Source organism: Aspergillus flavus, chromosome 2 (assembly GCF_009017415.1).
Source record: "Aspergillus flavus chromosome 2, complete sequence".
NCBI lineage: Eukaryota > Fungi > Ascomycota > Eurotiomycetes > Eurotiales > Aspergillaceae > Aspergillus > Aspergillus flavus.
Genome location: NC_092409.1, coordinates 4,207,686 through 4,225,310, shown reverse-complemented (window position 1 = coordinate 4,225,310; position 17,625 = coordinate 4,207,686). Strand labels below are relative to the sequence as shown.

Sequence of the window (17,625 nt, the reverse complement as noted above, 5' to 3'; positions counted from 1 at the left end):
ATTTCCTTATCTCGTTCGGCCTCTTTCGTTCATGTCCGCTTTGATGACAGAAGACGCAGCATTTGCAGTATGTTTACATTTCACTTCGTGCGCATGCTTTTCCCATTTCTTGATCTTCATCTCGTTTCCTTACCTTTCCATGATATCCCTCACTGTTTCTATGCGGGCCATTTAAATACTCTTTTAATTAATACTTCCCCCCTTACTGTCGACTGCCTTTTATCCTTTCGACTCATTGCTTTCTCATTGAGTAAAAACATGTTGAATATAGCAAGAAATTTGGACCAATATATACAAAAAATTTGTTCTACCCACGCCTTCAATCCACTGTTGAAGATGCATACAATCACATATACACTGACAACAAAGTGAAACTGTCCGTACCCCCGATACCGAAGCCCGACGGGAGACCCGATGCCACCTGGGACTCGATAATCGCATCTACTACTAAGCTTCACAACGGCCGCCCATATACCGAAAGCCAAGCCATAATTTAGCCGATAAGCAAGGATGGGCGGGAGCTATTGAAACCTTCTTGTGTATACTAACCAAAAGTAATCATAATTACCGACCTCCTATTCCCATAACGAATCAAATCGATTCCATCTTCAAGTTCCGCCCCATTATAGAAAACAATCGCATTCAAATGAACAATAGGAACCACCTACTTCACCGGCAAGCCACCCTCATAATACGAAGAGGGCGAAACAGCATAATGAATGGAAGGAACTGCTATCTGGGAATATGAAGTTGACGCCAATGGCACAATTCCTTACCATTCAAGTAGGTCTGTAGCCTTCAGGAGAGACATTTCGAGCTTGTCAAAGCCTGATTCTTATATCCTGTAAAAGATATCAACTATCACCGACAAATTTCGAACAGAATAATTCATTACTCGTCAAGTTAAATATCTAGAACATTAATCGAGACAATGGCCTCTCATGACACTCACCACGACAGCGAGATTTGGCAGGAAATAAGGAAATTGACTCTAAACAATATGGAACTGGAACAGGGAAGGATAGTTGTCTAATAGGTTCTGCAGGATATCCGCCTACTACGGAACCGGCTGTTGTGCTGGATCCCACGAGACGCGAAGCCTACTGGTTTGAATGCTCACCCAAGTCCCCAAAGGACGGAAACGATGGAAAAGTCCCTCATAGAACGAGAATTTCAAGCTCCATTCGACCTTGAGGTAGATATGGGAAGATACTGGTCCACGTGATTGCTTCACTGAGAGGGAGTAGGTAGACATGTCATTAAGCTATTTAGAAGACAATGAGGGGATTATACCGTACCGAGTACGAGTACCTGATTGCATGTCTTTGAGTATGATTGTGGAACGGCTCCCCAGTGCCATCTTGGATGCATTTATCCGAAGTTTTACGATCCAGCATTAAAGAAAGAGACATCCAGTATGTATGAGTTGCACAATCCTCCACCTTAAACACATTGACAATAATAAATGCTATCGGCGGTTCTGGCCAAGATCACGAGTCATCAAACTTTCCTGTTCCATTAACGCTAAACCTAAAGGACTTCAGGCTTCAGCTGTTTCGGAGGTCTACCTACCTAGTACTAGTGCCTAGACTGCAGGGTTGCGTCCGATGACTGGACACATGAGCAGAAACGGCAACGACCAGCCCGACAGTCTAATGCGCTATGCGGGACATACATGATGAATCATGAGACTGCTCATAGCGTGATTGACTTTAGACCCACTAGTTGGGATGTACAAAGGGTGCTTTGACGTGGTGGGCCTCCAAGGTCCTCTGATTTTGACTACTATATTAACTACCGAGCAAGAACGCTGGATTTTGTGAACTGAGTTGAATCATTGATTATTGATCAGGTGATCAGGTATATACATATCCAGAACTGAACCCATTTTTCCAATCAGAAAAATTGGTCAGTTATCTGTACAAAGACATAACTTCGTCACGTTCATACACACAAATACGTCGCCGGTCACCCAGCCCAAGTGTGTCTCATTGTTGAAAATCGACATCAAACGACAACCGTACCTACTTAAAGCTCACCAGGCCAGATGTCATTGGCAATATCCCGGACAAGCTTCAGCTTGTTGAACATGCCGTCTCGGTCAATGGCATTGCCTTCTCTGTGACTAGCGAAGCCACACTGTGGGCTAACACCGACCTGCTTCAACGCCTTCTCAACGGAGATGTTGTTGCCTTCCGCGATGAATTTGGCGGCGTCGTAAACACGCTTCTTCATTTCTTCCTTGTCCTCGAGCTGGGGGAACTTGCTGGTCACGACACCTAGAATGACATTCTTGTGTGTGGGAAGTTCCTTCAGTGGCTCGAAACCACCGGCACGAGGGGTGTCGTACTCGAGGTAGTATGTATCGACATTGAGCTCCTTGAACAGCTTGGTTGCAATACGGTCATATCCACCTTCGGAGAAGTGACGGCTACCGACGAAGTTACCACGGCAAATGTGTACACCGACGTGGAAATCGGCGGGACGCTTGGAGAGCAGATCGTTGTACAGCTTGATGTACTTCTCAAATGTCTCATCGGCTGTGATCACGTTTAAGGAATCTTTTTTCCAGCCCTCAAGCATCTTGTCAGAGCAGAAGTCTGTCGGCATTGTCAGTCAACCCTTCGTAATTCACCAGAGGGACGGTTATGAAAGGACGACTCACAGGCAAGGTTGGGGTCATCAAACTGAACATTCCTGCAGCCAGCGTCATACAAGATCTGAAGCTCATCCTGATACGCCTTGGCGATATCGCCAAAGTACTCGTCATCGGAAGCATACACGTCCTTTGGGTAGGCCTTGCCCTCCTTATACCGCAAGTGATACCAGTTAGGAGCAGCAAGGGTGAGTTTGATGTTCTTGACCTCCTCGGGGGGGACGATGCTCGCCAAGTACTTGAATTCCTTGATATAGGTACTACCGACGTGCTTGATTTTGCCAGTACAGATGACAGTCTCGCCAGGCTTGTGTCCAGCTTCAAGGAAAGCAGCGACATCGGGAGCATAGGGACGGAATACATCGGCATCGACGTCTGTGACTTCCTCAAAACCATCAAGTCCAGGGAAGAAAGAACCCCAGAACACTACATGGAAGTTAAATGGTTAGCATCATGCCCCACTACACAAAAGATCAGGCCCTCCCTTACTGTGTCTGCGGTATTCTCCATCCGAGACGGCGGCGTAGCCAAGCTTCTTCTGAGTTTCAACGATCTCCTTGATATCCTTGTTCTCGATAGCGTCAAGATCAGCCTGAGAGACCTGCTTCTGTTCGAAAGCTGTCTTTGTCTTCAACAGTTCATCGGTACGAAGGAGCGAGCCAAGGTGCTCGGCACGGAAAGGAGGGTTGTGGTGAAGCTGATGGGCCATATTGAAGATTCCTGAGTCTGTCAATATATATCGAGGTGCTTCCAAGTGTCTCTTGAGGTGGTACCTGCTATGAAACGTAGTGATTGAGCAGGGTTTCGAAAGACAGACTTGACAGTTGCAGAGAGGAAATCATTAAAACAGAGAGGAGCCACCGAACTCGGACCCAAGCCGAGTAATTCTATTTCACATCGATTCGCCTTCTCCGCGGCTTGAAACTTTCACTAACTGCCGAGTGCTTTCCACATTCTCTTGAGTGCCCCACCGCAGAGGCTCTCTCCACATCCTGACTCGGGGAGGAAGTGGGACTGTGGAAAAGATAGTACTGCCATTATAGGTATGTTTGAAGTACGAAGAGGATGACATGAAAGTCGTGAGTCTTAAAATATGTCAATGGAAATTTCTGGGTGATGAGAAGGATACAGGATCATAGAGTGACAGACCAGTTTAAGGTAATATAGATGAGGCAAAAGATCTAAAGATTGGATGTGGGTGGGTTTGACGAAGCTCTTGATAACCAAGGTACTATGTTAGATATAGTTTCCAACTTTTGCCTCTCCCTCTGTAACTGACTGACTGATCCGTCAACAGTAATTGTTCTATTGACCGTAAGTAGGATATAGTTATACAATCATACCACACAGACTCTACTATTAGAGAGTATATTTTCAAGTCAGTCCTCTTGGAGTTAGATGCTTGGCGCGGACGCTAAAAGAGGCCAACTTTGGAAATGTGGGGTCATTTGTCCAAATCCAGCAGGGGGTTTTACCGCCACACGTTCGACAGAGCTCCTTGCATAACTTCCTCAATGATATTCATACTACCTTCCATGTCACCTGGATAGAATTCAGCTTTGGTTACTAAAACGAATCGTCCTTATTAAACCTTTTTGCCGAGTTTCAAACTGCGTATTACCGGTGAGTCTATGGCTGTTTGGAACTGCTTTCCCTATAACCTTTGGAAGGATTGGCGGAGCTCGTGTGACGTATGTGGGGTCGCCACGGCAGTTGATGTCGGCGTCCTTTCCCGACCATCATACACAGTATATGACCTCCATCGTTATCTCTTAGTACGCCACGGAGATTGAAGCAGTATAGATCAATCATCCTACCTCGTCAATAGAAACCCTAACAGCTGCCATCGAAATGTGATAGTCATGGAACACTAATCTCCTCTTGCAGGATATGCCGCATGCAATAATGGTTCCGCAAGGATCATCATTGGAAGCTCTGCCAAATGAGCTTCTTGACGAGATCATCTCCAATCTGTCATATCCACCCCCTTCACTAGCCAAGATACACCAACCGCCGAGCAGTACTATCGTCAAGTCGGGTACGCGAGATCTGAAGAACCTCTCATGCACCTCTTCCCGTTTGCTCGAAGTCACACGACCACGATTGTTTACTCACGTTTGCTTCGATTTACGGGATGTAGATGAGTTTCTCTCCTTTATATCCGCTTCATCCCTAGCTCGACATGTAAGTTCAACCGTGGTCAAAGGGCAACACCCCTCGGATGATCGAGAGGATCCATTCTGGTGGCGTCGAGCATTGTCCTATCTCGATCCACAGCGCATCACCGTCATTGCACCGCCCTCATTTATTGGCAAGATGACAGGCGCGCAGATATTTGAGGAACATAGTTGGGCTTTCCAAGCCCCACTTCAAATCCTGCAGTTAGAGCAGGAAACTCGAAGCTTTGACCCTCCACCACTTTCTCATCTTGAAAAGCGCTCAACGCTACTTGAAGCTCGATCATGGTCCTCCCTGCTGTTCAACGAGTCTTCCTCTCTCAAGGCTTATAACCACTATGAATACTTCCTGTTTCAGGTTCCTTCACTGTTCAACACATGGGGCTCCTTAGCATATGTTAGACCTCGCCCACAAAAGTTAACATCGCTCCGCGCGCTCAGCAATTTGACATCCTTTCGGTACACCGCCGTGTTCCCGTTCTATAATCATGTCAAATTAGTCTTAAACGCAGTGGAGCTGATGGAGAATTTACGGTCATTGAGTGTCCAGTTAGCACCGTGTGAGGGCGACAAAGCTACCGAGCTAGAGCAGAGGGGATCTATGGACCCTAGTGACCCTTGGATGGAAATTGCTACAGGTTATTCACTTATCGGTCATTCTGTAAGTGACTTGGGCAGCAGAGGGAGCCTTGTTGAGTTCTGTGCCTGCGACTATGCATTCGACCCTTTACGGACCGAGCTATCTCCCATACTGGAAGATATCCTAGACGATAGTGTATGGGCCCACGACGGCCAAGGCACCTGGACTAAGAAGAGTATATGTTCTGCCGCTTGTGCGCCAGCAACAGTGGAAACCATTGTACACACAGCCATTGCTTAACATATGGTCAAAGACTACGATGCCGGCTTTCAAGACGCGCTGGGTAAACTGGGTTTCCGTAATCGGGCTTCCTAAGGACCCTAATGATGCGTCCCTAAATAAGAAAATGCGTTGTATAAAGAGATATATACAGGGAGCATGGCATATATGCGGGCCCGAAATGGTCATATTCCCTTATTCCCAATCAATATAGTCTTGGTGCCTTAAAACTAAGGCCAGAACACGTGGAATGGAGTTAATCTTCGGATGCAGTCTTCTTGCCTCTCGACATCTTCTAAGATACTACTAGTATGTCGCACCTCCAACATCCAGTGCACCTGGTTAGCTCGGTCGATTCTCAGTTGAATCATAATCCTATCATAATAACCGTCGCCAGAATAGTTACTCTGTCAGGAACAAACTGTACAAGAGGCCATACTCATTCTACAGTACTCTAATATGGCCTCTACTTCTACTCCATACAGTTCTGCACCTGCATCCCCGTCTCTCGCCCATTTTCTTTTGCCACAACCAAAACATGGTCAGGCTTCTACGCCAGGAACCTGGGATCTCAAGGATGACATTTGTAAAGCATTCAAAAGCCCTGCACATAGTGTTTTCCGAAAAGGAACCGTAATTGGGTTCTCGAAACTAAGAAATCAGGCCAAGGAAAACGATGATATTGATTTTTTAGGCCAAGTACTGAGCTCCCTTTCCATATAGTTCCGCTCATTTTGCACCCTTTGCTCTCCTCTTTGCTACCACGAACATCAACCCAACTGATGATAATCGTTGGCTAGGTTACACGACCAATACTCGCAGCACAACTGGGTAAAACCTCGACATCGTCAATTCCTAATGCTAAAACATATATAATCCACCCTGCAAATCTTGACATCTTCTCTCCACAAAGGCTGCTTGAGTCGTTGTTATCCGCATCTCAGCCGTCGGCCCTATCGCGCGATGAAGCAATCTCACATCTGGACACTGTTCAGTTAATCCCTGTCTTCGACATGGCTGCCGCTGTACAAGCTATAAATGAAGTCTCAGATACTCTACATAGGTATAAAGGGGAGCGGGAATCACAGCAGGCTCGTCAGGCAGAATCCACAGGAAACAATGACTGCAGCTTTTTCCTCGTCATTGCCGGACTTGACACTCTTACCGAAGGAGTCGTCCGCGCTTCCTCTACGGTCAGGGGCACAGCCATACTGTCATATATACTGCGGACTTTGACACAATTGTCACGAATGCACAGCTCTTATCTATCCGTGATACTTGTCAATACTAGCGGGGTCGGGACGATGACATCCGATACGCATGTTACCCCAGGTCAGATGCAGCAAAGGAGAAATCCACGGAACAACTTGCTGTTTTCTCGCGAGGATGGTCTTCACTCCATATTCCACGCAAGCGAGAAGTTGTTTCCTAGTCTTCTTATGCGAACCTTGGAGCAGGGAATCGATGCTCATCTTCTGTTGTCGACTGTCAAGTCCGCACACGTGGTTGAAGTTATCAAAGACAGGGTAGGCAACGGTGTTGGACGATGGTGCACCTGGGACAAACGAATAAATTGAGCACCGATACCGGAAAGTTACTTTTTTGTTTGGAGCTGCACAATTACATATCAAGTAGTCCATTTATTTGTATATATCATCAAGTCTTACGCCAGCCTCGTCGAAAATAGCATCCGCGGCCAAAACTACCAAATATACACATCAACTCCATATCGAAATCCCTGCCTTTTGCTTCCTTCCGCGAACAAGGGTATCATTTATGCAAATGACCTTTAACAGAATTTGAAAATAGCACTATAATTCCTCGGTTCAGCCTCATGTTGGCTTCACTGACATCCGTTTTGGGCATTTTCTTTTTCAGCCCACATCCTGAGAACAGCTCTCTCCACAACGTTTTGAGCTTCCTTTTCACACTTTGCGAGATCCTGGTTGACTGTATCCTCCTCGAATAAGATCTCTTGTTGTTGAACCTTGACCCATTGTTTGTGTCTCTCACAGCGCTTTTTGGTACAAATACCTCGAGATAGGCTGCTGATGTCATCCTCTTCAGCTTTGACGCCATTCATGACGGCGTCGCCATCTATATCAGTTGTATCGGGATAGCTAGACGCCAGCGCCTCAGGAGTGCCATCCTCAAGTGTTTTCGCTCCAACTTCCGATAGCCTCCATTCGTCGAATTCCTCATCGGACCAGGCTAACCGTGAGTCAAAACCGCAGATATCTTTCCATCCGCCTTTGGGTTCGGCTTGCTTTAATTTTTCTAGTACACTCTTGGACCGCTGCCGGACGAGATTCACGAATGTGTTACGTGCATTAAGCATACCCCTGCGGTGAAGCAGCTCATCACGCCGCTTGCGCAATTCTTCGATTTTCGATGCTTCATCTGGTGAGTATGTAAGGTCATCAGGAGCGAAATCCAATCCAAGCTTTTTCTTGTCCTTCTCTTTTGTGTCGGTCTCGGGGTCGTCGGGTGGCAGCGAGACGATCCGTTCGCCAAGCTTACGGAATTCCGCCGCTGAGGATACATCCATTATCACGGCCTTGAGATCACCGGCAGTGAGGATCCCGCCTCTACTCCCGAGGTCTTCCATCTTGTTCTCCGGGGCCGGACTCATCTTGAGGTGCTGGGTCTTCAGGCGCATAAATTCCCGGCCGTGCTCATCAGAACAGTATTTGCTAAGAATATTATTGTTAAATCGAGCAGGCTTCCGACAAGAGGGCACTCGACACATTGGTTTCCATGTAGTACATCCCTTGCCCTTCTCTTTGCAGTTAGGGCCTGGTTTACCATTAGCGAAAAACTATTATCGCAAGAGGCAACACGGGCATGATAGCAGCAGAGTAAAAGCCAGACGAGAGAGACTCACATATATACTTGTCAATTAAGTCAGCATCTTTCGGATCGATGTTCACACACTTTCCATGAAACCAGTCGTCGCACTCGCCATCACAGGCAATCATCCATGTATGATTATCAGGCTTACGGCAGATACAGAACAATTCGTTTTCATCTGTTGAAGCTTCTTCTTCTTCCTCTTCTTCGTGCTCCTCTTCTTTCGCCGCAGCTTTTTTCGGGGCCTTTCTCTTCTTGGCACCTTTCTTCCTCTTCGTCCTGCTTTCCGGTGCTGGAGAACCCGCTACAGATGCAGAGCCCTGCTTCTTCACGCCCGGGGTTTTGCTGGTGCGGGAGGAAGGGGTGTTGGACTGATGGCCATCAACACTTTCGGTATCTTCTTCGGTAATTTTGCGCTTTTTGGCAGTCGACTTCTTTGCCGTACCTTTCTTTGCACCACCGGGTGTTGATTTCCTACCTGAGGCGGCTTTCACAGAATTGGCAGGCGATGACCGATCAGACGACGAGGCTCGCGAGCCTCGTCCATGTTTTAGATCAGCAATCTTTTTGGGTGTCGGGTGCTCCCCAGGCGTGTTTACGCCATCAATCTGAGATGATATAGATTTGTTGTCGATTTCATCGCTTTCAGGAACCTTGTCCAAAGTCACAAGTGATGGTTCCGTTTTAACTTGTGGCCCTGGTGTATCTTGACTCGCCTCCAGCTTGGAGCCCACTTTTGCGTTCAAAAGGTTCTCATAAATATCAGCCCATGCTTCAACATTGCCACCAGCCGCCTCTAGTGAAGACCATGTGGGCATTCTGAACCGTCGGTGTATCGTGTTTGCCCTTCGGAACCCAAAATATCCGCTGTGTCGCCAACCAATGATGCCCACGACTCGGTCATCGTTGACGATTATATTGGAAGGAGTCATGTTGTTGTGTACTAGACACAGTATTTCATCTTCCATTTTCTCTTGGAACAGCACATCTTTCTCCATCTCCTGTATCTCGGGCGGTAGCTGAGAGTTGAGTCCACTGCAAACGTACGACGGGCTATCGGGGGCAGGATCAATGCTTGCCATGTGCTCGAGGATCTGACGGCATTCTTGCTTGAACTTATTGATCTGCTCGGTGCTAAGATACCTCCAGGCGACCTCTAGAGAAACACCAGGAATTCTGGACTCCACGGTGACATTATTCCCATCAACTGTCCCACAAAAATGTATTACCGGAACCGTAATGTCAAGTGCTTTAAGAGCATCCTCTGCTTTTCTTGCAGCGCTCAATTCATTCGCATTAGCGCAAGAGTACCTTTCAGCTGTTGTGTCGACCACATCGTCCTTGTCAACTCGGATTATCACACTGCCAACAGAATAAGCCTGGCGGCCCTCTTGCAAATTCAAAGAGTTCTCTGGACTCAGATTCTCTTTCACTATATTCTCCCAATGCGAGATCGCATCGGGGTCCGATTGCCACCAATGATCGTAGCGGGGTTTGAAATCATCGTCTCGCGGAGCGTAACGACCGTAATGAGGGCTTTGCTTGAGGAAGGGGTCGTCTTGCGGTATATTATCCGGGTTTGTCTCATATGGACTTATGGCCGTCGCATCATCACCATTGGAACCACTTCCCTGACTGACGCCAGCAGAGGTGGCTGCCCCGCCAGCCATCGCGTAACTTTAACGCGGGAGTTGCCCTGGCAAGTGATAACAACGATGTTAATCAATCTAATCCAAGTAAATATCCAGACCTCTACAGTCAAAGTTCAGAGTTAAGGCGAAGGAGCTAGAGTATGTTCTGTCGACTAAGTGGTATATGTCGGTCTCGTGACGCCCAGTATAGGCATCATGAAAGCTGGCGCAAAGTCGGTGGTGTCAAAGATCACGCAGATATTGAATAGGCATAAAAATGTACCGAATCGCCCATGCGTATAGTACCCTCAACGAATTGTTCTGGTTAAGGTGACAGTTGTGATGATAGCAACGGAGGTTCGGAGATCAATGCGGAGTTGCTGAACGCGCAACTGCGCGATATGAGGAAGTAAAAGGAACCAACAGGTGGGAAAGATGACCTAAGGATAATCAATTAATATTATCTTACAAGCTCGAAGTCAGGACCTGGAGAGCTGTGAGAACAGACACGCGTGGTCAAACCCCCAGGTTGTACCTTTCGGGGAGCTCAGATAACTTTCAGATTTGCAATTCTGCCGCGGAGTTTAGATCAAGGCGGTGTATTTTAACTCCGTCCCACGGTTTGGTCGATCCACCTTTTTCGAGATATGCGCTCATTGTCGAGGTAGCTTGCGTGCCGTGAAAATCAACGTTATTTAGAGTCTCCTGCTTGATATGGCTTACTATTTACTGTTGGAGGCTTGAATGCCTCTCAATGAAGTGCATTACGGAGTACATATGGATGTACTCAGTAATTGATCTCAAACAGGGGGTCGGTACGAGCAGGGGACGTTGTACCATTTCACAGGATCACCCTGGTTCACAATATGCAAGCAGGGGTTGAAAGGGGCCACGCCGATGAGAATAATTGACTACATACAGACATGTTATCTGATCCACTGCCAAGGAATTGCGAATCAATGTAATCAACCTCCCGTACGGGTTGGTACTGAAACATGCTTATCTGGACTGAGAAGCCTGGTTAAGCTTATACAGGTAAACTTGGAGGTCCAAAAGGCCTACTGGCGCTGTGGCAGTCTCATTCCGCCGTTCAAAGAAGCTGCGCGCAGTCATTCCAGGTACTGAAGATTACTAGGGAAGCTAATGCATGGGGCCAAAGTTAAAAGAAGCGACAGTTAATGGAGTCGAATAATGAAAGAAAGGGCACGAAGTACTAGATAGTTACTAGATAGTAGTCTACTCCGGAGAAAGTACCCCAAAAGGAAGCTATAAAGACCAGCGATCGTGCATGATACCGAAAGCAGGTAGCGTACCAGTTACTAGTTCCCATGTGAATGGTACCATGTCCCTTTAGAAAGTGTGTGGGGTATGAAATGTCACCCAAAAATCAGGTACCAATTCCCACCCTCACTGGACCAATGCTACCCTGCGGTGTTATTTATTTATGGGCGTGGATGATCAACTATCGGTGCCCCTGCAGATGAGAATACGCGAATCAAAGGTCGGGCACAAGATGGTTCAGCATCCATGATCGGCCCATTCCCGAACGATACGCACAGCAATTAGGACCGTGCGGGATGGTGATTGGCCCTGCGAACAGCATCTGAATCACGGCGGGTTCTGGCCGGATGCACAACCGAATCGGAAAGGACGATGGTCCTACGCCTTTGGGTTAGTCGCCCATCTTCCCATCTAATCTCGAACTCTTCCATCCTCTGGCTTCAACGCTCCAAATCCCGTTACCAAACACCAACTGATTACTGATATTCCGCTGTTCAGCTTATTGCCACTATTGTTACCCTTCTATCCTATTCTCCTGACCTCCCCGCCACCTCCACATCCTTGTTCCTCGAGAGGCGATTGTGAAAAGAGAGGGTCACCTCATGTCATCATTTGACTTCGTATAGTCTCAGCCGCATCGTTTTCCTCTGCAAGTGAGACTGTCGCTTCCAGGGCTGAGGAGGCAAACACAGATCAATTTCTAATCAACTACCTTAAGCCGCAAGGCCCATCTGTTTGGAGGCTCTGACGTCTCCCTCTAACGGTTGCCCGTAGCTCCACATTCCGCCGTGAACACCCGTGGACACGGCCCTCTTTATAAGGTGACTGACAGAACCATAAATGAAGAGGATCTACCAGGTTTCTTTCTGAAACGCCAAGTCGATTAACTCTGTTGCGACATCAGATTCTTAGCATTAATCGTCTTGTTCTGACTTGTTTTCTGCTGCTGCGCCTTCTGAATACCGACTAGTCCACGTTCGGACTCGCACTCTGCGGGACCTAAAATAGCATCGAGGCTTTGCATGTTTCACAATGCGCTGGGGTTGCTGCCACTGATCATACAAAGCCCAACCCTCATAACAGCGCATGACGTCTCATTGAAAAAATTCGCAGCTGTAACCCTCGAGTTGCAACCAAAGTACACACGCAATCGTTCGCAGGGTTGACCACGCGGAGGGTTGACAAAACGTCAAACAATGTCAAATGAGTCTGAAAACACGGATTCAACCAAGCCTGCGACAGAATGGCAATTCATTGACGCTTCGAACAACAGTCGGAGCAACTTGACCCAGGTCAAGCGCCATGTGATGCAACAATACATGCGCCAAAAACGTGCGTCGGGTCAGTCTAGTAATGATGTTGAACAGACGGCGGTAGAAAGCCACAATGCGCCACGAAAGGCTACCCGACGCCCCAGGAAGGCTAGGGCTTCTGCAGGGGGCACTGCACAGAAAGGAAAGAAAGAAGACCTCAACAGTCAGAGGCAGAAGAATGCATCAGCAGAAAAGTCCGATGTCCAAGTTGTCCCGAATCAAGAGTTGACGGATGATTTGGTGGAAGAAATTGAGCGAGATTTTATCCCTGGAGTCATGAGCTATACAAGTGCTGAAAATGCATCCTTCCCGGCCAACTCCTTCTTTCAGCTTCAAGGCTATCCGATATCGCCCTATCTTCTAGACAAATATGCATCTGGAAGTCAGAGTAGTGGCTCAGAGTCTAGCAGTTTATCCCCGTGGTCATCCACTCCAACATCCCCATCTGATGTCACGCTTTCTCCAAAAACTATCCTCAGCGCAGCAAGAACCGACCCTTTCAACACCCTACCGATGGATCTTGATGCTGAGGGGCAACGGCTATTCGACTTCTACGTTAATGAGATGCCTGCCTGTTCCTATGGTAGTCATTTCCGCTCTGCCAAAGCCCATAACTGGTATACGGCAGTCTTTGTCCCAGAAGGTATGAAGGGCGCCGTCACATTCCAGAACACTATCCTCGTACATGCTGCGAACACTTGGGCTTGGGTACGGAACGAGGAGGAGACTGACTATACACTTGTTCACCGCAACCGCGCAATCTCCATGCTCCGAGATCATATGACAAGACATCCAGGTGACATTTCCGATGTTGCAATTATCGCATGTCTCAGCGCTGCAGGCCTTGAGGACTTTGATCCTCGCCCAGGGCACAAGGAAATTAGCTGGGTTCACATGCGGGCTGCGAGGGAAATGATACGTGCCCGAGGAGGTCCGGCGGCCTTCGAGAATACCCGTTTGGGCATGCTAATCAACTGGCAAGATTATATTCTATCTGGATATGAAACAAATGGGCTGAGCTTCTTCTTCGAGTATAACCCTTCAGTCAAACGATCTTTCAATAGTCAAGGCCAATGGCAAGACTCGATCACACAAACATTCAATTTGACACCCTCTCCCTTACCTTCAATACCATTGTTATCGCCTCGGGATGCTTTTTCACCCTCTGGATTAATCAGTCCAAGTTATTCGCTGTCCTTTCTGTCACCCGAGGATGAGATCAGGCATCAGTGCGATGAGTTCATTGACTTTTTGAAGCGTTGTGAGGAGCTCTCGGTATCCCATCGATCTAAACATGCCAATATGCCAGCTTTAGTGCGTTACAGTGCGTTTCAGGAGACATCACTTCTGTATAGTATTCTTGCCGCACCACCCGGCCTACGCTTTACCGCTTCAGGCAACCGTAAACAATTTGTCGCGCGGCTGGTTGCACTGATCATGCTTAATGCAGCTCTTTGGGACTACCGAAACTCCGTGCAGCATAGCGAAACCTTCCTCTGGACATTGGAGCAAGCAGTACTAGCGAGTGAGGTTGACACGAGTGGATCCGTTGAGGCACTACTTCAGATCATGCTTGAATGCAGGGATGGTATAACGATAACAGACATGTCTTCTACGTCATCGGGGTCCCAAGGCATGCCCGATTTTACGCAGTATTCTCCTACTGCTAAGACACAATACGGGCGACCTTGGTTTGCTGGCCGGATGCTCAAGGTTGCAAAGCGACTTAGTCTGAACTCCTGGATGATTGTTCACGACTTCCTTTTTTCGTGTTTGACGTTACGTCTTGAGACCCCTGTGTGTCTGTGGGAGCGTGAACTGCGGCAGGAGATCCTCAGTGCGCCTCTAACGAGCTATATCATGCCTGCTCTGGCAGAGTGACCGGATCGCTCCATTTACCCCTCTGTGGTTTGGCGCATAACTATATTTATCTAGTTTTTGGATACCCATGTCTGTTTTCTTGGTCTTGAATCTACTTGATACCCATCTCCTATATAGCGAGCGGTTACAATATCCGCAGTTTTAGTTAGTTTTTAAGAAGGAGGCTATTACTTGCATATGCTGATCTACATATAGTACATACTCGGTTCTATACATACTATGACATTTTTGCATGGCAGCTAAGCTCCAGATTCTCCCTCGACCAGTCGCTGTCTGCAGGGTTCGCGACAGCAACAACATCGTTCTTAAGGTCCGGCACAGGATGCGGAAAATCATCACGGGAGCTGGATGAGAAGATATGTTCGACGTCCTCAAGCGACTTGCCAGCAGTTTCGGGGTAAAAGGCCCAAGTAATGGCAGCGGCCACCCAATTAAAAGCGAAGAAGCAATAAAAGTAATTGAAGCCCATGGTTGACCTCGCAATTGGCGTGCATTGCGCAAAGACAAGGTTCAAACTCCAATTGGTAGCTGTTGCCAGCGATGAGCCGCGGGCGCGGATCGCTGTCGGGAAGATCTCAGATGGATAGATCCAGGAGATGAGCCCAAGGCTGGTAAAGAAGATTGAGAAGACAAAGAACATGGCGATCGCAGCACGGACAGCATCCGGGTTGGCAGAAGGGTCGCGAAAGCCGCCGTTGGCCTGGGCTAAGGCCGCTTCTATGCACATGGTGGCACCCATGCCGAGCAGGGAAGGGATGAGAAGCTTACGACGACCCACACGGTCAATGAAAAGCATGAACACCGTATTCCAGAACTGGGCCAGTGCACCCCATATTCCCTGTAGCATGAGAGGTGTTGTGCCCTTCAGGCCTAGCGTCCTGTATAGGCCTGGATTGTAGTTCGAGATGATGTTGGTACCTGAGCATTGGGTAAACGCTTGAATGCCGCACGCAAGTAACAGGCGATGGCGCCAGCGAGCCTTGCTTAGTAGTTCGCGCCAGGAGTGTACGGCGGAACGTCGTTCCTCGGCGATGCTGTCGTTGATCTGGGCGATCTCGGCTTCAACCATGTGGATATTAGACCTGTCCCGGTTTGAATGTAAACGAGCCAGGATTTCTCGGCCCGCTTCAGCGCGGCCTTTCTCAATCAGCCAGCGTGGAGACTCGGGAAGGAGCCAAACACCAAAACAGAGGATCACGGCGGGAACGGCCTGGATGGCCAAGGGGAGCCGCCAGGTTATGGCGCCGGTGTGAAGGGAACAACCATATCCAGTCCATTGCTGGCCGGCGTTAGTAAGACGAACTCGAAAGCTATACAGACGAATGATAGTGATGTAACATACAGCGACAACAAACCCCAACCCGATCATCCATTGTTGCATGGAGCCCAGAAAGCCGCGTATCCGGGGAGGCGATACCTCACTCTAAAAACAGTCAGCATGACTCAAAAGCAATGCGACACCAAGAACGGAAAAGACGTACACAGTAAACTGGAATTGCAGACGACATCAAGCCTACAGCCAAACCTGCAATCAATCGACCTGCAATGAGCATGGCGACAGTTACGGCACCGGCTTGCAACGCTGCACCCAAGCTTCCGAGAAGGCCTCCAATGAAGATGACAGGACGCCGTCCATAAGGATCGGAGATGTATGAGACCAGAGCGGAACCTAGAATTGCACCCCCTATATTCCAGTTAGAATGTGTTTGGCGACCGAACGTCGTCTGTAGTTGGGCCTATACCATTGTAGGAAGCGACTATACCACCCGTTGCGGCATCAGAGGGGTGATTAAAGCGATTCTGGAAATCTTCTTGATCAAGGGTTGACGAAATCACGCCGGAATCATAACCGAAGAGAAAGGAGCCCAGAGTTGTGAAGACGCAGCAAAGGGTGACAAGATAGTAAGCCATGGGGCAAGGGCTGGACTGGTAAGTGATGTGCTCAGCATTCGATTGCAAATGGTGTGGTATCTATAAGGACCCCATTCGTGTATTCCACCGCCTTCTTGTATATTTCCATAGGTGATTTCTAACGGCTGATAAGATTCTTGATAATGGGAAAGGTACTTTTTGCCTGACGTTCCGTATGGTGGCGATGTCAGAAAGGAGGAAGAATGCCAAGGCAATGCATCAGTCAATGCTATTGCTGAGTTAAATGGAAGCAATCAAGTTGATTGAAAGCTGAACGAAACTCTTATTCACAATGGTGAACACGAAGGAAGTGGTAGAAGACGATTGAAATGGGACTGATGTTATTCTGGATGTGGAGGTAAGGACTTTTTCAAGGTAGGTACATGAATGAACATCTTGAGGATTTAAAATCCACCGTGACCAAGGATAAGTTTAGCTTTCTGAGGTAATTCTCGCCTGACAGAAATGGAAAGCCACTGGACCTGCCTGAGGCTACCACGGCATTCATTACCCTAGCATTTCTTCAGCCTTACCTAAAAATTGGAACAAGTTTGCACTGACGTATAGAAAGGCTTTCCGAGACTTTGAAGGCCGGTTCTGGCGCTAGACCGGAAAGGGGGCCAAAAGGATCGAATCGCCGTCAGCCGCTATCAGATCGCCGAGGCCAAGTTTTTCCTCTGTTCCACTAATTGATGGAGTTGGTCGGCTCAGACCCCGACAATTACCTCAATCCCGCTAATGAGTGATTATTTCATCCCTCCCTGACAGTGGTGCTTTTTCTTTTTCCCTTTTTCACGCGGTCTTGTGCATATTCTTTCTTCTTTTCTGTTTTCTAGACACGTTCTGGTCGCTTCCGCTGTGGATCTCTTGGTCTTGGAAACTTCCCAAGTTGAACTTCTCAAGTCACTAAAGTTTGTCTACCGCTATTCCTGTCGCATTCGCTTTGCCCTGCCTGAGCTCATTTTCTCCACATTTTCCAGCCTAACTTTTTCCTCTTTCAATTACCAAGACTGTCCCCAATTAAAAACGGACCACCGTTTGGGAAAAGCAGGGCTTCTAAAAAAAA

At 47.9% G+C, this 17,625-nt stretch overlaps 5 protein-coding genes across 5 annotated transcripts; 2 read left to right on the top strand and 3 right to left on the bottom strand.

Moving 5' to 3' along the window:
- Positions 1-2,028: 2,028 nt before the first annotated feature.
- On the bottom strand, positions 2,029-3,365 carry F9C07_2422 (uncharacterized protein; the record flags this gene model as incomplete). The annotated part of the gene is made up of 3 exons (XM_041289998.1): positions 2,029-2,600; positions 2,666-3,082; positions 3,146-3,365. The coding sequence occupies 3 exons, from the start codon at positions 3,363-3,365 to the stop codon at positions 2,029-2,031; spliced, it is 1,209 nt and encodes a 402-aa protein (XP_041143183.1).
- Positions 3,366-4,137: 772 nt separating this feature from the next.
- Positions 4,138-5,932, top strand: F9C07_1287490 (F-box domain protein). Its single transcript, XM_041284868.2, has one exon. It carries the CDS (start codon positions 4,547-4,549, stop codon positions 5,711-5,713), a length of 1,167 nt encoding a protein of 388 aa, XP_041143182.2. The 5' UTR covers positions 4,138-4,546; the 3' UTR covers positions 5,714-5,932.
- Positions 5,933-6,957: 1,025 nt separating this feature from the next.
- Positions 6,958-10,212, bottom strand: F9C07_2056986 (PHD transcription factor; the record flags this gene model as incomplete). Its single annotated transcript, XM_041289997.2, has 3 exons — positions 6,958-7,247; positions 7,544-8,488; positions 8,577-10,212. 3 exons carry the CDS (start codon positions 10,210-10,212, stop codon positions 6,958-6,960), a joined length of 2,871 nt encoding a protein of 956 aa, XP_041143181.2.
- Positions 10,213-12,650: 2,438 nt separating this feature from the next.
- F9C07_2054886 (sigma-70 region 2 family protein) lies at positions 12,651-14,648 on the top strand (the record flags this gene model as incomplete). Its single annotated transcript, XM_071508577.1, has 2 exons — positions 12,651-13,798; positions 13,946-14,648. The coding sequence occupies 2 exons, from the start codon at positions 12,651-12,653 to the stop codon at positions 14,646-14,648; spliced, it is 1,851 nt and encodes a 616-aa protein (XP_071363927.1).
- Positions 14,649-14,865: 217 nt separating this feature from the next.
- Positions 14,866-16,559, bottom strand: F9C07_2427 (putative high-affinity hexose transporter; the record flags this gene model as incomplete). The annotated part of the gene is made up of 4 exons (XM_071510950.1): positions 14,866-15,927; positions 15,952-16,071; positions 16,130-16,332; positions 16,391-16,559. 4 exons carry the CDS (start codon positions 16,557-16,559, stop codon positions 14,866-14,868), a joined length of 1,554 nt encoding a protein of 517 aa, XP_071363926.1.
- Between the last annotated feature and the right edge of the window lie 1,066 nt (positions 16,560-17,625).